This window comes from Euprymna scolopes, chromosome 7, assembly GCF_053919585.1.
Source record: "Euprymna scolopes isolate OS-2025 chromosome 7, ASM5391958v1, whole genome shotgun sequence".
In the NCBI taxonomy this organism is placed as follows: domain Eukaryota; kingdom Metazoa; phylum Mollusca; class Cephalopoda; order Sepiida; family Sepiolidae; genus Euprymna; species Euprymna scolopes.
This window is the reverse complement of record NC_136488.1, coordinates 66,753,730-66,779,882: the sequence shown is the minus strand read 5'-3', so window position 1 is coordinate 66,779,882 and position 26,153 is coordinate 66,753,730. Positions and strand designations below refer to the sequence as shown.

General features: G+C 32.7%; 2 protein-coding genes across 2 annotated transcripts in view; one reads left to right on the top strand and one right to left on the bottom strand.

Annotated features, from left to right (window-relative positions):
* LOC145279777 (N-acetylgalactosamine-6-sulfatase-like) overlaps positions 1 to 5,144 on the top strand; it is a 148,971-nt gene extending 143,827 nt beyond the window's left edge. Inside the window, exon 15 of the mRNA XM_080131100.1 lies at positions 4,996 to 5,144. The gene's annotated coding sequence lies outside the window, so the exon portion shown is untranslated. The remainder of the gene's footprint in view (positions 1 to 4,995) is intronic.
* The window catches only part of LOC145279778 (U5 small nuclear ribonucleoprotein 40 kDa protein-like), a 31,830-nt gene extending 9,965 nt beyond the window's left edge, over positions 1 to 21,865 (bottom strand). Inside the window, exons 1-5 of the mRNA XM_080131101.1 lie at positions 21,636 to 21,865; positions 12,500 to 12,629; positions 8,583 to 8,676; positions 7,081 to 7,246; positions 894 to 1,137 (exon numbers count right to left, since the gene is read on the bottom strand). Coding sequence (XP_079987227.1) covers positions 894 to 1,137; positions 7,081 to 7,246; positions 8,583 to 8,676; positions 12,500 to 12,629; positions 21,636 to 21,746 — 745 coding nt within the window. The 5' untranslated portion in view covers positions 21,747 to 21,865. The remainder of the gene's footprint in view (positions 1 to 893; positions 1,138 to 7,080; positions 7,247 to 8,582; positions 8,677 to 12,499; positions 12,630 to 21,635) is intronic.
* Between the last annotated feature and the right edge of the window lie 4,288 nt (positions 21,866 to 26,153).

Below are 26,153 nucleotides of genomic sequence, written 5' to 3'. Positions count from 1 at the left end.
GAATTGACAGTAATAGTTTAAGTAAAACAAATTTTTCATCAAAAAAGAAATTTTCTAAAGTCTGTGGGTAATGTGGGATGGATGGGAACTCAGATGTGGAGAAAATATATCTGGATGGCAAAGTTTTTTTGTTTTTTTTTCAAATATATGGTTTTAAGCAAAAACAAAAGTACTCAATTGTCATGTCGAAAATAGTAATATATGCAAAAATTATGAAAATTTATCGGGTAGAAAATTATTTATAGTTAAAAGTAATTTTTACAGAAAATGGGGGGAAATTGCATTTGCCCTAGATATGAACACCTTGAAGATTGCGAATATAGGGGATGTACTTATCTCCCTTTTCGTCACTTTAATGACTGACATACAGTTTTAGACCATAGCAATAGACCTTTTTTTTTTACTAAAAACACAATAACAATTGTTCTACTCGATTAATTTTTGTAATTTTTGGATATATTACTATTTTTGACAACAAGTAAATACTGTTGTTTTTACTTAAAACCACATATTTAAGAAAAAAAAAAAAAATCGATTTGTCAACTATCTTAACAAGCACTCCTTCATTCTTTTAACCTACAACAGCACAAAAAACTCACTATATTTAATATTTAGGTGCACAAAGAAGCCCCTAAGCATAAAAATAATGATCCTTTTGTGCTACCATCATTTAATAGAGAAAAAAAAAACAACAACTTACTTACACTGATAAGTAAAATTCTAAATGTAAAAAAAGTTTGTTATTGAAATACAACCAGACATTTAGAAATTATGACTATTTGATTATGGACCCCAAAAATGAGGAGAGGCTGTAGATTAACTCCAATATTAAAAGAAGAAAACATTACAATGGGGAGATATGAAAAGCAGCAAAGAATAAAACAAATACTCACACATATTGTCCATGCCATTTGATAAAAGGTATAATCCATCTGGACTTAGTTCTAATCCGGTTAATGTATCCGTATGTCCTCGTAATCTGTATAAGATGTCGTTCTTGCGGAGATCCCAAATCTTGATATCATTATCAATGCCACCAGAAATGATTTGCTCGGCTGTGTCGCTAAACGTCACGGCTGTCACCTGATAAATATTCTGAAATGTCTGTACGCAACCTTTTTTGCGGGCATCCCAAAGCTGAAAAATAACATTGCGAAATTCAAGTAAAACAAATTTTTCACTAAAAACAGAATATTTTTGAAGTGTGTGCGTGTAATGCAAAATGGATAAGAACTCAGATATGGAGAAAATATATTTGAACGGCAAAAATACTTAGGTTGTTCAGAATTTTATTATCTTGGTGATACCACTGAAACACAGGAAGGAGCAGGTGCTAGTATGATTGTAAGAGCTAAAAGTGGATGGAATAAATTCAGCGAATTTTGCCATTACTAACCAGCAGAGCATTACCATTGTCGACCAAGGGAAGAATCCATTAGGCATGTGTATGCAGTGTGATAATGAAGAGAAATAATAGAATGATATGATTAATGCAAATCTTAACAAGATCAGATATGATGATCACAAAAAACAAGTTGAAGTCTGGATAGTATAAGGAGATGTGTGCATGGAGTAATGTTGTCACATCTGGGCTGGTGCATCAATCACTTGTCTTTCTCTCTCTCTCAAGGTCGAAAGAAAGATTATCAAATCCAATAAGTCGCAGACTATCAGCCAAGCTCCAACCTTTATCTCATCATCGCAATGTTATATTCCTATGCCTGTTTTACAAGTACTTTAATGGAATGTGCTCTGATGAACTCATAGCACTTGTGACCCCCTCGACGTACATAAATACTCCTGAACAACCTAACAAGCAGCAAAATCACACCCCTTCACTGTTGAGGTCCCTAGATGCCAGAAACCCTTCTACTCTAATAGCTTTTTTCATAGACTGTTAGACTTTAAAATTCTCTGTCCCTTGCTTCCCTGACTGGAATAACCTGCAGAATTTTAAATGTAATGATATCTCGCTACTTAACTCCCCACGTTCCCCTGCTAGATATGACCCCATCCAAGTGGCAATACGCTTTGTTTGGAGGTAAAAAAAAAAAAAAAAAAAAAGAGAAGATTTTGTTTAGTTAAGTTGAAAATATGGACAAGAGTTGTTGGATTAGTCGATGTAGAACAGTTGCGGTAGCTAGGTAGAAAGCAAAGTGATAAAAATATATTTTGAAAGGAAGAATAGTAAATTAAGACCTGCCCAGAAAGAGAGAGAGAGAGCGGGTTAGTTTGGAAATAAATTTCTAAAAGCCATATAACATATGTCAGCGTGTAAAGATGGATTTTAAACCAAATATGATGATGATTCGACAAGTATTTGTTCTTACATAAAAAAAAAAGAAAAACTTTACTGAACATTCGTCAACAAGCTCGAATGTACATTTTGCTGTGTCCACGAGTGTGCCATGCCTCACATAATATCAGCAAAATGAAGAGAAAAAAAAACAGGAAAATCTTTTTTGAAAAAAGATATATTTAGTAGAAAATCTCAGGAAAAAATATTTATAATAATTATTAATGTTGGGCCGATTAATTGGAATTGGGAATCGAAAAAAATCAGAACTTTTTGGGGTATCGGAATCTGTATCAGAATCAGAAAAATTTATGCCTATTTATCAATGCTAACAACGATTCTTTTTATTGGCTTTTTTATTTGATTTTCTTAAAAAAAAAAAAAATTTAAAAAAAATACTACCGCTGATAGTAATACTGAAATAGTTTAAAATCGGTAGATATTAACTATCAGTAAAACTAAAATCGATAGATCATCCCTCACAAGTGTATCCTTACGTTTAAGAAAATATCTGCACATTTAACATGTGTTTTTACGGTAATTGTGAAAAATAACAAATTTAAAGTTAAATATGTAGAGATTTAGAAAGAATCAGAATCGGTAATTGTATTAGAATCGGGAATTTAATACGGAATCAGTAATTGTATTGGAATCAGAAAAAATATTGGAATCATCCCATCCGTAATAATTATATTCAGTTAATAAAATAAACTATATGAGAGGTGTTCCAAAAGTAATGCTTAGGTTTTTATTCTGCCCAAATGGATCAGAAGAGATTTTACATTGCATTGTTATCATGACTGAACTCCTGCATTCATGACTTGAAAGTTTCATCTCTCTGTTGCAAATAGTGATGATGTGACACAAAGAAAACAACCTGTCATGGGCGTGCATCAGAAGCAAAAACGCATCATTAAGTTCCTGGCAAAAGTGCACTGAGAATGGTGGTGACTGTGTAGAAGAATAAATTCTAAAACACAAAATGGTCGCTCATTTTAAATGGTACCAATCCTGTCTTTGTAGTTTAACTTTTTGAGTTAACCAAAAAAAAAAAAAAAAAAAAAAAGTAGGAAGCTTTACTTTTGGAAAGACCCTTGTATAATATTATTTGGTGTTCTAAATTCTCTAAATAGCTTTACGAAATAATGTTTTCAATAACATGACCAATCTCTTCTATTTGAAAATAAGACATTTTAGCTCAAGAAAGTTCTAATCTTGTAAGTGATAATTCATCTTTATTTTAAACTTACATTTTTTTTTTTTTTTACTTTTCTTGATTCAATCAGAATCCTTACTATTTGGTTTTTTTTCTTCTTTTTATCGTTGTTGTCAATTTTTTCTGCTTATTTTATTTATTTATTTTTTTTTTTTGCTAAGTTCTTACAACAACTGAAACTAATTTCAAATTATATATCTACAAACATTCAGATACCTGATGTTTGGATGCCAGATCTCATTGGCAGATGGCTTTTACACTGCCACAACAAAGTATGCAAATATCTTCACATTGGGAGACCTGGGGAGAGATGCAACTTCATGGATCGTTGAACATCTGGAAGCATGAACCTTCACCGATATACATCAATCAAAAAGATGACAAGAGACATACAGGCGGGCAGATATATAAAAGACACATAAAATAATTTTAAAAAATAAAGGGGGGGGGGTATTTATATATCTCATAAGGAAACCAAATGATTAGTCCAGGAAGAGGACCTTTAATCTCCGAGGACTTACTAAAGTACACTGAAAAAAAAAAAAAAATACTATTCAAGGGACGAAACTCATCCTTTGTTTCACGGGAGCTAACTCTATCTAAGGGAAATAACTTCAATATACAAATTGGTAACCTTGTTTTCTATGTAGTCAACTAGCTTTGTAGGCTCGCTATCGCTAAGGTCCATACTTGAACCATGGAAAATAATAAACATTTCATTCATAGCTTTGTTGTAAACACGAAACAAAACAAAAAAACAAACATAAACAAACATTTTTTATAATTTCCATACAAATTTATCTTTTAGTTATAATTGAAAAGAAAGAAAAAAATCAATTTGTCCTTCCACTTACAATTTAGAAATAGATCGTAACTTGTTAACAAGTTTATTTTTCTAAAGAAAAATGAACGTTTAAACGCAAATGCTTGTCTGGGAAATAAAGCATTGCGAAACAATTATTTGTTATGTTAAAATAAGAACAATCATTGATTTAAAAACAATAGTAAATTAATAAAATGTTCTTTTTCAAAAACAATATGCAAATTACTTGTCACTGATATTTCATGTACATAAACAGTATAGAAAAGATGGTGCGTTTTAACCTAAAATCGGGTGTTTTCCTTTTAATGTAAAAAAAAACATGGGCTCAACTTTGGCATTTCAGTTAGATTATTTGTATAGTTCTAGATAAGACATATTGAATGATAAATATATAATCATTTCTAAGGCTTCACACCGGGTATACTAGTCTCCAAATACCTATAAGTTCAACTTATTTTAAGTTCAGGGGAGATAAATCCTCTCTCTTCTTCATAAGGGAAATAAATTTGATTTCTTATCACGTTATTTGATTTTAAAAAGCCATAAAATATTGTTTCTATTAATAATCACGTGTTTGTACAGTTCTAGACATATTAAATAACAAATAAGTATGCATAAACATTCATATAATTGTATGCTTTTTTTTTTTCTCTCTTCCAGTTGTGTCCGGTTTCAGTGAGAAAAAAAAGTTTGCTGGAGAGAAATTGATTTTTGATATTTTCTATAACTTATTTTCATCACAAATATTCTGGACTAAAAAATTGAATTTCATCAAACATAATTTTTCTAATAAAAAAATAATCTGAGAATTTGTGTTATTTACTTCTTGGCCTTCCACTGTAAACTAGACCTGCTAGCTCAACTGTTCTACATCTACTGATCCAAGAGGTCCCATTTCTTTCAACATAGTCATATTATCCCAATTTCCTGTCGTGCACACGTCTCGACAGTATAGGGAGGTGCATGCAGAACAGGAGACTTTGATGGGATGGCAGTGTTGAAAGAATGGATGAGATTTCTTGAATAAGGTAACATGTTCCAGTTTGCAGGGGAAAACATAGGATGAAATGATAAAAATGTACTTGAGAGAAACCGAAAACGATGACGACAATTTCAGGCAAAACTAGCCAAGCATACGGGGTCCCCCTCCACAAGTGAACGATTTAGGGGACAATAATGCCTCCTGGATGGGAGGGGGAGCAACCAGAGTTATCGCGGAAAATCTGTTCTGGCAAAAATTTACTTTCATCATGACTAATGTTTGTGCAATATTTAAAAAAAAATCCAAGGCATGGTTATTGAGAAAAGTGTGAATAACAGACGAACGGGGGTGAATTACTAGGTCCAATCCCTCCTTTGTCGGCAGACCAATAAACATTCTAAAATAAAAAAAATTCCTGCAAACTAAAGAAACGTAAATTTAATTTATATATCTCAAAAAGCATCATCAGTTTTAATATATCTTTTACACAGCCTTTAGAAACTGACTTCCAAACTTTGGACAGAGATTTATTTAGCCGACATTTCTATCATTTTCTCCCATATTTTTGCGGGTCTTCCCTTACCACCTCAATTGTTCTACTACATCTACTCACCCAGAACACTCATTATTCTTTCAATATGACCAAACTAACAAAGTCTCCTGTTCTGCATACATCTTCTGACACTGTCCAGATTTAATTTGATCTTCCTCCAAGATCATCAGATCTAAGCTTGTCTATAAGACTCACAGTTCTATCGTACCATTCTCATCTCATTTTTCTCCATGCAATGCATGTCCTCAACTCTCACCAATGCTTTTTTTGAGATCGTATAATTTTTTTTTTTTTTTTTTTTAAACTTTTATTCACCCCAAACAAGGCATATTGCTACTTGCTCGTAGCATCACTATTTGGAACCAAGCTTAACGAGATACAATGTAAGGAGTTGAGCAGCAAGATGTCTGTATTACATTTAAATTTCGGTACGTTAGTCGGGAAACCAGGAAACGGCATGAATTCCAAAGTCTAGCAGTTTGAGAGAAGAAACTTAGAGTAGAAGGCTTTTCAGCACCTAGAGACTTCTATAGTGAAGACATGGAATTTCTTGCAAACTGAAAAGTATAATTAGGCATTTGATTCCTATGTTTGTCACGTAAGTTATGTAGTTGAAAGAACACACACTTATGCCTAATTATTTACGTCTCTTTACCCATAATAAAGACATTCACTGTCAGGATTAACAGCAGCAGTATTTCTTTCCCCTTTTCACCACCAACAAAAAATGCATGAATCGGCCAAAACAGACGGAAATGATGTGACCTCTAAAACAAAACTGATTTGCAAGCAGAAAAATGTGTCTTCTTTTATTCAGCTATTTTGGGTTCTCAACAGCACCTAAATTTGCATAATCATACTCGCCTCATCCACAAATGGTTCTCAGTTCGTATGCCGCCATTTCTTTACAACAAGCACACATAAACACTAGCCATTTATTCCAATGTCTTTTCACACGGTTGCCACACAAATACAACTTTATTTTTACTAGTATAAGAAATAGTTTTATTTTAGGAAAAAAGAATTTGGATACAAAATAGTTCAAAATTTTCTCTCAGACGATATTTACAATAAAGCAGTGTTGAACAAAAGATGAGCAGCACTGTCTGGTTCATATTTTTTAATCACCAATTTAAACATTGCTGTACGTCGGAGTGAAGGAAGACAAAAAAAAAAGGAAAAAATATTTATAAATTCCAATAAAACTGACCTTGATTGTCCCATCGTCAGCTCCACTGCAAATCAACTGCGGACCTCTTCGAGCTGGATTGCATGTGTTAACAAAACCTTGATGACTTTTTAATTTCTTTATTCGAAGTCCACTCTCAACATCCCAAATTGCTAATGTCTTATCTGTGGAGGCAGTGAACACCTGACTGAAAAATGGAAAATAAAATAAGTAAAATAATTTGATGAGATTATTTTTACAGTTTTGAATTAATCTTAGGTATTCCTTTTTTTCTTTCTGTTTTTTTTTTTCTTTACAAAAATCCTTTAAAAATTTATTAATAAAATTATTAGGACTTCATGTGCGTTTGGCAAACTTCAAGACGGAGTTATCTCCCCTTCTTCTGACTAAAATTCGATTTTCCCCCGTAAAAAAAAAAAAAAAAAAAATACTTGATCAAATTAAGTTATTTTTCTTTTATGAGAACTTCATTCCATAACAAACACATATATAATAGAGACTTTTCTTTATCTTCGTTTTTTTAATATTTTGTTGAACTGAATAAAAACTGAATCTTCAAAGGAACCTACCCTCCAAAAAAAAAAAAGAAAAAAAAAAAAAAGAAAAAATGAGAGTTGCCTTAGAATCGTTTTGATTTGTATGAAATATCAGTGACTAAAAGAAATGAATTATGGAATTGATGGAAATTTGGTTCACTAATCTAAAAGGCATAACTCCCATTGAAAGTTTGAAAAGTTAAGAGTTGTTTTAATATTTTTCTGCTGCACTTATGAAATAAGTGAAGCATGCATGGTCCTCCGTGAGCGCACAGTGAACGAGACATCAAAAAATGACTAAGTTCAGCATTTGCACCCCCCCTCCATTTAGCCCCCAAAGTCCCCAGGAGACGTCAAATCCTGGTGAAAATGAACAAACAGTGCAGTTTTAGGTCTTAACATATGTAAATTTGAGTTCTGCACCATGCCAACAAAAGAAATGACTAAGTCCATCATTTGTCTCTTCCTGCCCCCCCCTCCATTCAGCCCCAAAAGTGCCCAAGGCCTTAACATATTTAAATTTGAGTTCAGCACCATGCAAAACTGCTAAATAGACATACACAGAAAATTTTGGACAAATATGGTAAAATAGTCGCAAAAATGGAGTATTTTTATTAGCCCTAAAAGAGTCCCTGGGGCACCCAAGAGTTATCGCGAAGTATAGACAAATAAAATTATATAGAAATCAGTTTGTTAAAGCTTTTCAGAAAGTTTTATAAAATCCAAGGCATCCATTTTTTTAATAAGCACAAAAGTGTAAATTTTAACCATTTTAACCCGAAAGGCACCGGGGGGGGGGGGGGGGTCCTGGAAAATTCGTTCTGTTACTTTTTTACTCATATCATGTATAATGTTTGTGCAAAATTTTAAAAAATTCCAAGGCGTAGTTATTGAGAAAAGAGCGGACAGACGAACGGACAAGGGTAAATTTACAGGTCCGTCCTCCTTTTGTCAGGGGACGAATAAAAATATTTCAAAAATCATTACCTGCCATCTGTAGAAAAGTGGAGTTCCATAACTGCTCCTGTGTGTCCGCGTAAAACACCGATATTGTCGCATTCTTCATACACGTTCCAAAACACTAGAGAAAGAAAATGTGATTATAAATTATTCACATCCAAAATACATTTACACATTTGAAAAAATAATTAAGCATGAACATAAAAAAAAATTCAATAATTACCAAAGTTATGCTGGTGTGAGAATAGTATGGACACGTTAAGTTGACTCATAATTTTATTAATATAGCAAAAATGATGGAGTTCTGTTGCCACATTTGAGCAGGAGCTGCTAGAAGCAGCTTATCCTGCCTTGACAGAATTCAAAATAGACTTTGTAGCTTAGTGAGGGATGCCCTTTTCTCTTTCCTGCAACTTCTTTCCCACAGAAGAGATGTTGCAAGCCTGTCTTTGCTTTATCGTTATTTTCATAGCAAGTGCTCGTCTGAGCTTCAATCTATGGACCCCCTTCAAACTTTCACGAGAAACACTCGTCTAGCCAAAACCACTATCAATAATTTCCCACACTCTTTATCTGTGCCTAAACCTAAACGTAGATTCCATGAACAAAGCTTCTTTCTTAGAACTGCCTGTGGAACTCTCTTCCAATTGCCTACTTTCCAGCTGACTACAATTTGATTGTCTTCAAGTCCAACGTAAACAAGTTCTTGATAAACCATCCCCCTAAGTAATCCAAATTTACAAAATTTCCACTACTTATGATTACTACGCTATAATCCCATTGACTAATGTATACGCATTAACCCGTATCTTCGAGTGGCCTATGGGCCTTGATAAGTGGTAACTCCTTTGTAAAACAAAAAAAAAAAACAAAACACATTTTTAATAACAGCAAATGAGTTAAATTTTACTCCCTTGCATGTACTCCATTCACACTCTCAATTTGATCACTGTCCTACAAACATTTTGGTTGCATCTTTAAAATGAACCTTCAGAAATGTATAAAAATCTGTTACATAATAGAATAATTTATCTAACAAATGTTTTAGTTAAATAAAACTCCTTTTTTCAGAAGCAAAAATGAATGTTAGGTTTACTTTCAGCCACCTCGTAACTCACGCTTCCCTTCCTATCCAAGTGACTTCATTCATGAAGCTATCAACTCAGCAGCACCACCAGACTGGAAGAAACGCTATGGTGGCCAACTCAAGACCTGGCTCAGGATGGTAAAACAGGACACTGAAATGATCCTCGAGCTCCGCCGATGGAACCATGAATGACTTATGCTTGTAGTGGAAACAGCCGCTGACTGCCGCGCCTGGTCAGCCATTATACAGGATGCAGTGAACTTGTTGGATGGAGCTAGTTCAACTGATCCAGGGTGAACGCTGCAACAACCAACCAACTTTTAGTCCACACATTTCATGAGCAAGGTTTCTAACAAAATGTTTGAATATTACTTTAAGGTTTAAGGCAATTGCTGTTTCTGGCTCAGCATTTATCCATCTAAGACTTATGGTTGTTTTTAAACCTTAAAGTAATATTCAAACATTTTTTTAGCTCCTTACATCAAGTTACTTCATACCTTGTCAGGGATTTTTCATCAATACTAAAGCAAGCGTCTAGACCAATGTTTAGATGACTTCTCTGTTGACTAAGGTATGACTTTCGTCCTGCGCAGTTCTAATTCTTTGCTTTCTCTCTGTTAGAAAGGGTTAGTTTATTGATAATCATCTGAGGCACCCCTACGGAGAAATGCTGACAGGGTTGCCTAGGCATGTTTTGCAGGCCAGCGTGCTCTTCCTCTAGAGTACTGGCTTTTCAAATCCCACTTTCCAACCCTTGTGTCACATCATCCCATTGTGGGGAGAATATAAATAACTTCATGCCTTGTCTGAAGCGATTTTTATTAAAAAATAAAATTCTTCCTTCGATTTGGGAAGATAACATAATTTCATCTTTTCCTTTGAGAATAAAAATTTAATTTTCATCATTTTATGACTCTTAATCTTTAGGTTAAGATTAAAGTATAGTATCTGTTCTCTTTATTGCTAAAGAAGTAATTCTCCTAGGCTGAAGCCATTTGTATTTTTGTCTCAACCTAGTATGCCAATTTACAAGGGGAGCTGAATGTCATCTCTGATTAAAAACTGAAATTTTGTTTCACTTTGTCCTCATTAGGAAGCAAGCATATATGGTACAATCACGTTGACACACCGGTTCTCACCAGATCATCGACGTTAAGCAACATTGAACCTGGCCAGTACCAGATGGGTGACGATTTGGGAAGGCAAAGTAAAATACCAGGTTGAGAAACTGCTGTGGTCTATCCTTTTCTCAAGGGTAGATGGGACTCTCTTAAGCCATGGTAGGCACTCCATCTAGTGATGGCGTCACGATAATAGATACCCTTGATAGCGCTGGCGAAGCATCAAGTATTTAGCTCCCGACAAGATTTTAATTACCCTACAAACTTATGTAAGGAGTTCAATCTCGGCTACGGTCACGCTGGATGGCTGGAGGAAGCAAGCAAATAGGGACATTGGTAGTCTTCTTCATCTAATGCTTTATATGTCTTCTAATAATCAGCACCAATGTTGTCCTTCACAAAAATATGCAAAAAAAACATGCAACACTGTAACTAAATTAGTAAATGAATTAGAAACTTTTTTCCAACATGTAAGTATTTGGAATTTATAATTTTAAAAAGCAAAAACAATGATGACTAGGGTTCGTACAGATTTTCAAGGACTTTTCAAAGTTTTTCAAGTACTTCTCCAGACAAAATTCAAGTTTTGAAAACAAAATTTGATATATAAACAATGATAAAAAACTTAATTAACAACAGGAAAAGTCATTTTCATTTATCTCTTGAAGTAGTTTTAAAGGTGTTTAATGTACAACAAAACTGGTCAACTATATACAGCTTCACTACACTTTGTCATTCAGTGACTTTGCAGTTGTTCTTGTTTAGTTTAAAGCTTAGCCAGTTCAGTTCTTGTTTCAGAGGCTGACATTCTGAAAGCATTTTATTTTTAATAGTCAACACAAATGCTTATTGGACGTAAAGGATACCATTTCCAAGGTCTTTTCAAGAAATTTTCAACACACTTTCCATATTTTCAAGGATTTTTCAAGGTAATAATAGAAATAAGGTTTTTTTTCAAGGCAAAAATCAAAATTCAAAGACTTTTCAAGCTTGTACAAACACTGATGATATATATTGCTGAAACCAGGTTATTTAAAATTTTTAAATAAATATTAAAAAAAAACCCTACTTTGTATTGGCTTCTTAAATTGACAAATTCCAATTCGAATTTACATGAAGGAAAACAATTCATTTCATGCAAATCATGCTAGCCTTCTGAATGGAACATTTGAAAAAAGGCATCAAGACCATATGATACTTTTTTAGTGACAACATACCACAAGAAAAGAAAAAGAAAAACACAAACTGTTTCTATGCCTGATGAAACTAAGTTGACTTTAAATTTTTAAATAAATAAATGTTTATTTAAAAAAAAAAATGCAAAATATTTGGTTCTTACATTTACAAATTCAATTCAAATCAATGTTTTTTTCTTTTTTTTTTCCATTTCTGGAAACTCATTTTCATTTTGTGTGGTTGCCTTTTGGTTGTTGTCATAAACAGGGCTGCCGAGTCGAAACCTTTGGAAGGATACGGATTTTTTTTTTTAATCTTTGAAGAATCAACTGTTTGAATATTGGAAGACTTTACAATTGACAATTATCAAAGTTGGTATTTTTGGAATTCTAAGAATCAAACCTTATATCTTCCAATCTGCAACTCTGGTTGTAAACCATTACCAGATTTCACAGAGCCAATGTCGCTCTTACTAGCATTTTACCGATTTACTACAGCAATATTCCTTAAAAAAAAAAAAAAAAAGCATAAAAGTTGTTCAAATATCTTTCATAACTTACAAATCATTCTATCAAATCCTGAAGTTGCTAAAATGTTTCCATCTGGAGAAAATTTCCCAGTAAAAATGTCTCCTTCGTGTCCAGTAAGAAGCATGATGGGTGCTTCCAGATTGGAAGTTCGATGAATACCCTAAAAAGTAAAAAAGAAAAGCAAGTTTAAATAAACATCTTATATAAATAGATTCATTTTTGAAAGCACAATTAATTCATCCATGAACAATAACTCTTATTAATTGCAATCGTCACTCCTTGTTAATTAACATGATCTTTAATTTTTCTTCCTATTTAAACCCAGCAAATCTAATCAGCCTGTTAAGGCACAAATTTGGTACCAAGAGAACAAAAAAGGCGGCTCCCTAGTCTAGGTATTAAGATCAAACATGTAGTTCAGCTTCCACCCCTAGGACCCCTGTTGATCACATTTCCCTTGCTCTAACTGCATTGTTTTTCTGCCTGGCAAAGCAAACGTTTGTTACAGTTTCACTAACTAACCCAACAGTCCACACAATCAGCTGCTACGGTCATGGATGCTATAACTGTTCAGCGATGAACTAGATCAGTTGTTCTTGCTGATGTTCCAATAATTTTACCCAACTATCAACTATCTATTATTTGTTGAGACCCCAATTAACTCTGCTGTTGCATTCTGGTCATCATACTTGACTTTAACCGATATCTGTTTCTTTACCAGACACTTGCATTGAATCTGTCCTCTTCAGAGAAATCCAAAAAACTTGTGATCTATCTGTCCTTTTTAGGACAATTTCTCTTCCTTGCTCACAGCTTCTCTTTGACCTCAGTGCGATGTCAACACTTCAACCATCAATATAGAAGAACCAAGCTAACCAAACACTTGACATCAATGTACCTGCAATGCTGGGGGACTGAAGTCATTTATAACTGTACCTCTTGACCAAATGAAGCCAACTATTTTTATCCAACTTAATTTGTCTTATGGGGTAAGCAACTATACCTATTTCAGGAATAATGATCTTATTTGGAAACTATGAATCTTGTTAAATCTAACAGGTAGTGATTCGTGGCAGTTATGGCCCCAGAATCATGATGTGCACTTCTGTAACATACCTTTTGCTAATACAATTTTTGATAACTATAACATTGTGTTTGATTTGATTATTACTGGCCCGCAAGGTTACAACACTGGCAACAAAGGATTTGAAACTTACACTGCCTTACAACTATTTGGTCATACAAGGTGAGGTCAGTCTTTGCCATCATTCTGACAACCTAGGTACTGAATTAATCCATCATACACTTTGTCAGATCATGATATGGTCCGACTAATTTAAGAGATCCACCTTCCTAGGCGTTAATTCTTACTTTAGTGGAAGGGGGCTATTGCTGATCGCCTGAGGTGCTTTTACTGGAGAATGCTGACAGGCCTGTTTATGGGTATTTTTGAACCTGATCAGAATGCTTTACTGAGAGAGCTGATTTTCATCCTTGTATAACATTTTACTGCTGTTTAAAGCAAGTAAATAATATATATTTGATGCTTGTACAATTTATGGAATGTGCTATTTTTTAGATTGGATTTTCAATTCAAATTAAATTTTTACGGTATCTTTCATTTATTAAATTTTTAGGTAAAAGTACAGAGTAGTTAAAGCTATCCTTCTCCCATGTTAATAATAGCTTTCTAAATAATATTTCAGCACAGTCTATGAATTGCATAAGTACTCATTATTTTTATAGAATCACTCTAGTCGCTAATTGGTGCTTTTTGGAGGTTTAATGTTTTTCTTCTTTAAAGTTTTACAAATAAAATGACAATGAATCTTCCCCAACTAGGATACTTCTACAGAATTTAAACCAAACCGACTTTCGTAGAACTAAACCTAAAACTTAAGATTAGTTTAGAGAAAAATAAACACGATACTTCTGCAATTTTCTTTTAGATAGAATTTTCAAGTTAAATTCAATTTTTATCATATTTTTGTTTATTAAATTAAGTGAAAATGCAGAATAGTTAGAAAACGCCCCCTCCCCCACATGTTAAGAATGGATTTCTAAATGATAACGTTAATATTTCAGAGGAGTCTGTATTCTGCATAAGTACCAAAAAAACACTTTAGTTTAAATTCTGTAAAAATACAATTATTAAACAATAGGTGTGTCAAATCACCAATATTTTAAACACTATCAGCCACGTCGTAATTTTGTGTCCATCTTATAATTGTGTATACTTTTTACAGAGGTCTATAGTTGCTTTAATTGAATCAAGGAAGCAGCATTTCTTTTGCTCTTGTTTATGTTCATTTTATAAATTAGAGGCCTCCATACATTGTTTTGAAAATAGGCGCTAAAATCAAGTTGACCCCCTAAAAACAAAAATCTTTTGACAATTAATATAATTTCAAGTTATAGTTGAATTTGCTATTTTATAATTGCAATAGTCGTTTTTTTTATATTATATGAAAATATTCTTCAAAAGTTGGAAAACCTTACTTATCGCAGAATATTGGGAGTTTATTTTTTTAAAATCTTTTTAAAAAATAATTGTTTTAGAATTATGTGTTTTTGTTATAATTTAACTAATTATATAATATATTATTGAAAAAACAAACGATTTTTTTTAAAACATAATGATCTTGATTTTATGTTGATTTTTTATTTACCACTTCAAGGTAAGTGAAATAAGCAATGGGTTTATATATATATATATATATGTATGTATTTTGATTATTTGGATTCTTCAGTTTAAAATATTGCAATTTTTATGGACCTAAATTTATTTTGTTTAGTTTTTATAACATGAAATATAGGTATGGTAGAACACCTAAAAAAAAAAAAAAAAATTTCTCACATATTTAATAAAAACTGATTTTAAAATATAAGTTAATTCCAAAAACCTAACCATTAGTTGATTTTTGCTAGATTTATTAAACAGAGATATGTTTACACCTTCAAAATGATCACTACATAGAAACGTTGTTTTAAGGTGTTGATAATGTAAACGCAATTTTAGTCTTGCATTTTCAGAATTTTTGTACACTGTAAAAATTGTTTTAAAAATAATACTAGATTATTTTAAGCTTCTTTTAAATTAAACAAAAGTTATGATGATAAAATTAAATTACAGTTACATCGTGTTACATTTAAGAGGGTGGTTAAATCTGTCTTGCGTTGGAGGTACCTGTTGAACAAATACATAATTGCAGCCTGCAACATTTTGTGAAACATCAAAAAGCTAAACTTTTAGCATTTATAATAGATCGTAAAATTTACAAATGGATACAATGCTTTTTTATGTAAATAAAAATACAGAAACATAATAAAATAAATGCACTTGTGCATTAATATCACAGAACAACTTAGTTTCATTTTGAAGAGTGTAGAACAGGGGGAGACAATGCAATTGTGTTATCAGAATTTCCGTTGCTAATTCAAATTTGCACTTATGGCAGCAATTAAAAGTAAAGAAAATACAGAAAAATCTTTATGATATCCGTTACTCATTACAGAACGAAGATGTCATATTCGAGAAAACATGCAAATTGAACAAGTATTTTTTTGTTAAACTAAGAAAATCAAAATTTACGATTTTTAGCAATTTTACTACTAACTAGTGATGGGACGATTCCAATATTTTTCCCGATTCTAATACAATTACCGATTCCACGATAAATTCCCGATTCTGATTCTTTTCAAATCTCTAATTATTTAACTATAAGATTGTTATTTTCTCCGATTTTCGTAAAAACACATGTAAAATATGCAGATATTTTCCTAAACATCAAAATACATTTTTTGAAAGAAGGTCTATCGATTTTAGCTTCACTGGTGGTTAAAAATCAATAAATATTTCATCATTATTACCAGCAATGGAAGATTTTACTTTAAACAAAATCAAATAAAAAAAAGACAAAAGAATTGTTTCGGAATGTTACTGAATTAATATGCACAGATGATTTGACCAAATTGGCCAATCCGAGTGAATTCAATTTTGATAATGCAAAAGCTGATTAGCTGAATGGGATTTCTGACCTCGTCAGCCTTTCCCCACTCCCTAGCTATAAAAAGGCATGCGAAAGCAAATTTTGGCAGTTGAGTTGAGTTGAATTGGGTTGTAAACAGAATCTGAACTAGCTTCTCCACCCACGCTGCTGCCAACCACTCCTCTTACTGACCACAGGCGATAAGAATATCACAAAAGAAAAAAGAAACAAATCGTCCATCACAGATACATTTGTTTTTCTTTTTCTGAAGGACACGACTGTGAATACTTGCATTGTTAAAAAACAAGCATATTTTTCCGTTTAATTCCACTGTTTAATAGCAAAACATTGTAGTCAGGAGTTTTATTTAATAATTAATGCTTGTAAAAACAAGAACTGACGACTGGAGTTTTATTTTATTCATTGTCTATAGGATTTGTGAGTTAACTACGAAATGAAAAAGTTCACTTGAGTTAATTTCTTTCAGGAGACAGCAAGCGGAAAGGGACACCTATCCCAACGCCGGATACAGACTGTGGCCTGTGTCACACCTATTTCCTCTGAGACTTTGAGTTTTTTCCTTTATTTTTTTTTCTTTTGTTCTTTTAATTACAGACCAGTTGTGAAAAGAGGGATAACTGGAATCGCGCATCAAACCCTGTTATCGTATAAGCGATCAAGGCCGTACTACTGAACTTTCTTGGGTGTTCCAGAATTGTGAACCACCTAGAACTACACTAATGTACTAGTGAACACTCCTTGGAGTCTTTGTCTGGTTATGTTTACTGCCGTTTGACCAGGACATGACCCTTTGAAATTCCATAACCGTCTTCATAGGTTACACTTTCTACTCTATGAAGTTTCCTCATTTTTGGATATATTACTATTTGCGACATGCTAATTAAGACAATATGTATTGTCTTTTGCTTAAAACGGCACATGTGAAACAAAAAAAAACTCGATCTGTTTATTTTAAGAAGCACCAAATTTTTTTGATTTTATTTTAATTCAATAAATGTTCAGATAATTAATGTTTTATTTCGTGTTATTGTGTTGCTAACATTTTCGATTCTCCTGGTTAAAAAACTGCATTGTCTCCCCTGTTCTGTGCTCTTCAAAATGAATCCAAAAACGTTGTTCCATGACAGTAATGCACAAGTGACAAAATAAAAGTAAAATAAAAAGGACTTTAAAACAATCGGTATTTATGCTTAGAATACGGACCGTGCTGAAATAGTAATGTTATTATTTGGAAACTGTTTAACCGGAGGACATTTTGTAACTAGTGTACTTTCACCTAACAATTTAATGAACATTAAACAAAAAAGATACTTTAAAAATCAAATTTAACATGAAAATCTGGGTTTGTTTTACAATCCACAGAGATTAGAAAAAGTGGTAAAAAAATTAAATATATATATAAAAAAAAATGCTAATAAAGGCAAAATAAGATACTCCTCTACGTAGCTGCATAGGTTTTTACTCAATGTAAAATATAGGTACGTGCAAAATGAATGCTGATGCTCAAAATGTATAAACATTTTGAGCCCTCCCTTTACTTAAAAAAATCATCAAAAATCAGGAAATTAACCAATTTTAATGAAATTTTCAGTATTTATCAAATAATGATCACGGAATATAATGAACTAATTATTTTTATTTAAATCTTAGTGGAAATGTATTATTTTGTTTAAACAAAAAATACCTTTACTAAAGTTATGGTTTTCAGTAGTAAATAAAAAACGCAAGAATTTATTTTTACTTTTTTTTATATAAATAAAGCATCGTAATTTGTAACAATAAAAATAAAATAGTTTTTATAGGAACATTATGAAAATCTGTATTAATGAATTCTATATAACTCGAAGAAAAATGAATTTCTCAAACTACCGATATTACCATTGAATTAAGCATTGTTTATTTCATATTTTCACACACAAAAATTATAATTGCAAAAAATATTTCTACTTTTCGCATAATTTTTATAAGCAAGATTTTAATAATTTCCTTGCTCGCAAGAATGTGAAACTTTCGGCATAACATATTTTTTTATATAATATAGAACAATAATTAAAAAACAAATTAATTTAAAAACAGGAACATAGAAAAATAATTAAATTAAAAAATGCAAAAATTAATACAAATGTTCAGAAAAGAAATGTACAGACGCGTGACTGGGGAAAAAAAAAAAAAAACTTCCTCTCTTTTAATTACATGACATCATTTTCACCGTCTTTTGACTACCTGAAATTTTGGGCCTTCGTAATTTTCGTATTTACAAAATTTTAGTTTGTTGCGTTTTGCGAACAATCACTCGGTTTTTGGGTTAATTCATTTATGTTTTGTACAAACAAGGTGTTTTTTTTTTTATTATTCGATATCTTAGGATTTTACTTTACTAATTATCTTTGAAATAGATCCAGAAAACTAATATTTATATTTTAAAGGATTTTTTTTTTTTTTGCAATGAATTTATTTAACTTCAAAATTTAGCTGAATGGGGTTTCATAACTTTTTTTTTTTTTTTCACGTGTACAAATATGTTTTTCCTTTTGAAATTAAGTTTAGTCTCTTATCTTTCAAATACAATAAAAAAGTAGTCGGAAACTTACAAAAAAATTATGATAAATCGGCTTTCAAAACTAGGTCCCCTACCAAAATTTACCACAGAATTACCCCCCCCCCCCTATGTAAAACGATGTAACTTTATTACAAATAAATTTTATCAATATAATTTTTGCACCATTTAAAAGAAGAAGGGCAAAATAAACCAGTAATAATTTAAAAAAAATTTTTTTCGTCGAATGAAAATAATGAAATTGCGAGACAAAAATCGTGTTTACATAATTGGCGCTTTAAAATAACATTCCCATGTAGTAAGCATTCCGAACGTGAAAACATACCCGTGTTTAATAAATCTAGCAAAAATCAACTAATGGTCAGATTTTCGTGAAATTTTCGATACTTAATCATTTTAGAATGAAATTACATATAAAACGCAGTTTCCGTAAAATATATGAGGGGAAATATTTTTTAGTGCGTGCCCCCCCCTCATATTTATTTTTTCGAAATTCGAACAAAATATATTTAAATCTATCGAAATTTCTATTTATTATGAAACATAAGAGTTCAAATAAGTAAAAAATATTTATTTTTTAAAAGGTTAAATACACATATTGAACAAAAATTTACCTCGAAGTTGCAATTAAAAAAAATGATATAAATTTAATATTATGTTTGTTTTTAATAGCTTTTTTTCGAATTAATATATACTATAATCAGTTGAATTGCCAAGAAAAAGAAACTTTGTAAGCATTAATTAATTTTTAAAATATTAAAACGATTAAATTTTTTTAAATATTAAAACGATTAAAATTCCATTATTTCAAAATGTTCCGTTACAACATAGATTTTTAATTGTGCTTGAATTTTTTTTTAAATATTAAGTTTTTACATAAACATGACTCTTGTCAGCTATTTTATCGCCAGATTAAAATCGATTTGAAAATATTATTGCACAAATATTAAGCTTTTTGTAGCTCCCCCTCATATTTTGTTCGTCTCTTTTTACCGAACAAAATATGGAAGCCCGTAGGTAACCAAAAGAACATTCAGTAAAACCGTATTTCATATTTAAGGTACTCATGCAGAGAGTGATCCGTGCTGAAATAATAACGTTATTTAAAAAGCCATTCTTAACATGGGGAAGGAAGAGTATTTTGTACCTATTCTGAACTTTAACCTTAAAATTGAATAAAAAAACATATCATAAAACTTTAATTAAACGTGGAAATACGAGTTAAAAAAATAGCGCGGATCAGTGGATCTGCATTAGCACCCAAAGATTAATTATTAATTGCAGTTTGAAGAAGATAAACAAAGGTTTTAAAAAATCATTAAGTCGCTTATGCTTTTCCATAGTTCGTATAGTTAACACAAGTCTGACGTCACGGGAACATGCGTTCCGTTTTTCACATTGTTTTGGCGATACCTAAGTCCCCCATTTTTGTCCGTACCTAATAAAATATTTATTCGGCTCGAAAAACATGCAATGTCGATCGGTAGCAGTGTCAGAATTTTGGCGGAATTTTTTACACCCCCCAATAAAAAACTGTTTTTAAAGTGGGTTGTTTATTTTCTTTATGGAATATACTTCCAAAATAAACTATTAAAGTTATTTAAAACATAATAAAAATATTATTTTTTATTTGTTAAAAGACCGCGTAGACAAAATGTCCGCGTATTCAATCACCACGGTTTTTTAACAAATAAGAAATATTTTTATTATGTTTGAAACAACTTTAATAGTTTATTTTGGAAGTATATTCCATAAAGAAAATAAACAACCCACTTTAAAATGAGAAATTACGAGTTTTTTTTTATATTTTATTCGCAGTCTAAGAGGGATGTTAAATTTGCAATGGCGATTTTCCCAAAGATCCTGATACTGCTAGTCGATCGGTACACAAGCACAAGAAAAATTGCCGCAATCTATTTGTTATGTGGACATTTTCCTTGTGCTCGTGTACAGACGACATTACTTGTTTTTCGAGCTGAATAAGGTTTTTAAATTAAGTAAAAACACTAAAAGCTTACCCAGCTAGGTAGAAAAGTAACTTATCTCGCCTTTGGTAGCATTTATTTGTGGTAAAGTTACAAAAAAGTATTAAGGTGACATAAAAATAATTGTGTGCAGGCATTAAAAATGTTTCTTATGTTAAATATTATACATGAGGAGTCATCGTACGTACCGATGTGAACTCGAGAAATGCACGATTAAAATATATAAATATTGCTTAAATAATCCACCGTAGTTGCTTTGCACAGGCTTTATAGCGATCGATAGCCATGATGGATATTATTTAAGCAATATTTATATATTTTAATCGTGCACTTTTTGAGTTCAGATAGATAAAATAAAATAAATTTGGGGTTGTTTTACAATCCACAGATTCGAAAACAAGTTCGTATTTTTCTCATTATCACCTCAAGACTTTTTCATGATTTTACCTTATTTGTTATATATCTGATCTTTTGACCACTTTTTCGAATCTCTGTGGATTGTAAAACAAACCCTAAACTGTTTTTTTGTTGTTGTTGTTTTGTTTGTTTTTTATAGCACGATCAATAATCGTCAGAAATACTAAACAATCTTTTAAAAAAAAATTGCAACTTACCCTTGCCGATTGAAGCGCAAAATCTTTCTTTTGCATTTGAATAAGATCACTTCTTGGTTTTTTGAAGGGCATTAGAGCCGAATCCATGGCTTTTCTTTTAAGGTCCATCATGAAGATATATCAAAGTAAAAATATGTTTTATCAAAAATAAACAAACAGTTGGAAACGGTAATAGTCGGAACAACGTGGTTGTGTTTGAAAAAAAAGAAACGAGATTATGCGCATGCGTCAAAACGAGGCGGGCGGTGTAAGATGGAAAAAGTCCCTGCTGATAATTTCTTACAATTTCTTTCACAATCTATTAATTTTCAAAAAGTTCAAAACAAGAGACGTTTTGGTTGCTTAAAATAAAAATAAATAATAACATTTAGAGACTGCTTTATAGAAAAAAAAATGTTTATTTCATAAATTACATTTAAAGAAAATATTTTAATTAGTGTCTCTGTTTACTGCACTTTCTTTTCGTAGGTTTGAAAGTCACATGATTTTACTTACCTCTTCCTCTAGTTTAGCTTAGTTTATTTTTTAAAAAGACTTTTTCTCACTGAATACCTTACAAACTTGCCTCCTGGTCCTCTTGCTAGGAATTGGGATCTCCAGTAGTAAATGTCTCCTTAGTTTTTACTTTTACTCACGTGCCCCTATTCAGAATTTGTAGCAACTAGCTCTTTTTTCAAAGTATTTTCAAGATAAATTCAGTTTTTACGATATTTATATTTATTGGTCCACCGACTTGGTCGGGTTTGGACCTTAGAATTCACCCTCGTCCGTTTGTCTGTTCGTCTGTTTGTTTGTTCGTCCGTTCATCCCCAAAATTCTCAATAACTATTCATTACATTTGTGCCAGTTGACACGGTTAAGATTCAGATTAAAAATTGTTATAAAAATAAATACAATTTAGACGCGCAGTATGATTATGATTATGTTGGCGCGTGAAAAATAAAAAATAACTCCCACGCAAATTCCAGCGTGGCCTTATATATTAAATCGACTCAAAACGAGCGAACGTAGTACAGAGCACCCCACGTGATGTTTCCGTCCAATGGGATTTCTCCAAGGACATTTTTCTCAACTTTTTTCTAAACTTAAGCTCGCTGGGAGCCGGTCCAAATAGTATTTAAGCACACACAAACATCAAATCTCTCTCTCAACTACATTTTCATTCGGACGTTCCACACGTGTTACTATCACTCTTCCATTTTCACCGCTCCGCGCGCTTCATACAATTTCACAGGCGAACATTACCTATTGCCTCTCTTGACATGTTTTAACATATGAACAGTTCAACAAAAAAAGACATTCTCCTTTTTTTATGCGAACACTTAAAAAGGACTTCTGAACTCATCATAAAGAGAATTATACTTTATTTGTTAATTCCTTGGTTTCTGTGAATAAACCTCCGTTTGTTTTGCATGTAAGTCTTCTTTTTATTTTTATTTATTTGTGGAGGAAGTTAGTTCCTAAAAAGGCATGACGACCCGCACACATTTTTCTGAAATTTTGCATAAAGTTACAACTACTCAAGGGAGGGAATGTAACATTTTCGGGTTTTGGATAAAAATTCTACTTGCGTCCTCAGGGGGTCAAAAGGGGTCAAAATGGCAAAAAAAAAAAAAAAAAATAGCAATTTTTGAGATATAGAATCTTTTCTGACCACTAGATTTTGCTGAAAATTACCCAAAAGCAAGATCTTATGAATATACATCTGGAAACGTAATATTTGACCCAGTGAAAATTCTGGGGCTTTTTTTTTTTTTTTTTTTTACACAGGCATCACCACATTATCAAGGCCAAGAGGCCACTCAAGGGTAAGGGTTAAAGAGTGTACAGTAGAAATTGGACAATATAGTAATCATTAGTAATGAAAATTCGGTAAATTTGATAACTTATATGGAACGGCTCATCAAGAACTTATTTACGTTAGACTTGAACACAACCATATTGCCGGAAAGCAGGAAAACGGAAGACAATTCCACAGGCGTGCAGTTCTAAGAAAGAAGCTTTGTTCATGGAATCTATGTTTAGGTTTAGGCACAGATAAAAAGTGGGGGGAATTATTGATAGTGTTTTCAGCTAGACAAGTGTTTCTTGTGAAAGTTAGGCGAGGGGGGACCGTAGACTGAAACTCAGTCGAACACTTTCCATGAAAATAACGATACATCAGAGACAAACTCGCAACATCTCTTCTGTGAGATAGAGGTTTCAGGGAAGAGAAAAGGACATCTCCTACGAGGCTGCGAAGTCTATTTTGAACTCTATCAAGGCAGGACAAGTCCTTTCTAGCAGCTCCTGCCCAGATGTGGCAACAGTATTCCATCCTTGGACGTATCTGGCTCTTATATAGATAGAGAATTGCATCAGCAGTGAGATATCTACCAGATCCATAGAAAGATCCCACCATTTTTCTAGCGGCCTTGGCAACAGATTTGATGTACGTGTTCCATTTAAGATCAGGAGTAATGGTCAAGCCCAGAAGCTTGTCAAAACTTGAGGTCTCCTGAATACGAGAGCCATTCATTTCAATTGATGCCAGATGTGGATCAGAATGTTGATGATGTAAAGAGAGAAGCTTGGTTTTAGATGCATTAAAAGTAACCAGCCACTCCTTTCCCCATTGTACTATGTGCTCAAGATCAGAGAAGAGAGAATCGGAGAGAACTTGATCGTTTACTGTCTTAGATGTGCTACCATAAATGGTAGTGTCGTCAGCATAAATATCTACAAATGATGTAAGGATGTGATTTGGAAGATCATTAATGTAGATCAGGAAAAGAGTTGGGCCCAGGATGGACCCCTGAGGGACACCAGCATTAATACTGTGAGCTTCTGATTTTTGGCCCTCAACTACTACTCTTATGAACCTATCAGAAAGAAATGATTTAATAATTGAGAAGACATTTCCAGCTATACCATAGCTAGAGATCTTGTGAAGTAAACCTTTATGCCATACCCTATCAAAGGCCTTAGATATGTCAAGAGCAATTGCCCTAGAAAGGTTGCCTCCGTCGAGAGATTTGCTAATCCTATGAGATATAACTGTAAGCACATCTGCTGTAGATCTAGCAGAATGGAAACCATATTGAGTGTCACTAAGAAAGTTATTTTTGTTGAGATGGTTGATTACTTCTGTATTTAACATAGATTCCAGCAACTTACTCATGACGCACAGTAGACTTATTGGCCTGTACTGAGAGAGGGATGAGCGATCACCTGAATTCTTAAATACAGGGCATACTGAATAAATTTTCCAGGGAGATGGGAAACTATTCTCCTTAGGACAACGTTTAAACAGTTTTGTAAGTATGGGCGCTAGTTCAGGTTGAAGTTTTTTGAGTACTATAATTGGAATACCGTCAGGGCCAGTTGCTGTACTGGAGTCAAGGTTTTTGATTAGCTTGGCAACATCACGTACAGATATATGTATATCACATAGCATGTTTTCTGATACAGGAGGAAATATTGGGGGTTGGCGGCCTTGGTCGCAAAGGGTAGAATTAGCTGCAAAGTTCTTGGCAAGAGTTTGGCTTTGTCTGATGCTGACGAGATTACCTCAGGTCCATTGATGATAGTTGGGATAGAGCACACGCTTCTGTTCAGCCTTGAGCCCAAGGGTGTTTAAGGGGTGAAAACACACCTTTTGGGGCTAATTTTTATTTTTCTCCTAAGATTCATATTTGTGTCTAAATAGGGGTTTTAAAAGGTACCAAATTGAAAAAAAATAAACCATCGTTTGACATGAAATGGTGTCATTTGGCTGTTTTAGCCCAAGGTTTTACATCAGGCCATGGGTTTAAAGGGTTGAAATAGGTAACAGTTCTACAACTGATTTTGGCTAACAGTACACGGGAAGTAACTTTTGTAGACTCGATTTTACAAATATTGATTTTATATTCATAAATTGAACTGTAATATATGCGATTAGTTTATAATATAAGGTTACAAACTAGTAAGCAGGCAACTCATTTTTTTTTAAAGTGCCTTCTACACATGAATGAATATCCGACCTTTATCTAACTATACCCACGTGAAGAGGCAAGTAAAAAAGAACATGTCAATTCAGTTTTATTCCCATTCATGTTTGTTACCTGTGAATGATAGAGTTTAAATAATAAACTCTCAGCTAGCATTCATAGGCAGTCATGGAGATTTCGTCAGCGATAAAAACCTTAAAACTTTTGTACTTTGTACGTAGATCATTTAGAGTTTCATCAGAAACGCTCTTTCTTGATCTGGGGGGAGGGGTGAGGGAGTTTCTGAGTATAAAATAATCATTGTTGTTTGTGTAAGCTTCATCAGTAATGGATTGAGTATTTTTTCCGTTTACAGTTTTTCATGACACTTTTACTTGTGCAGATTTTTATGTAGGTAGATGAGGTCCACATGATGATAACTTCAAGCCTATTCAGCCTACAAAATGCTGTCAGGAGATATTGGAATCATTATTGGGACTGTTTTAATTTTGGCACACTAGGCCTTTTATATCAAGCTTCTAGAACATTCCAACTGCTTACTGTCTTC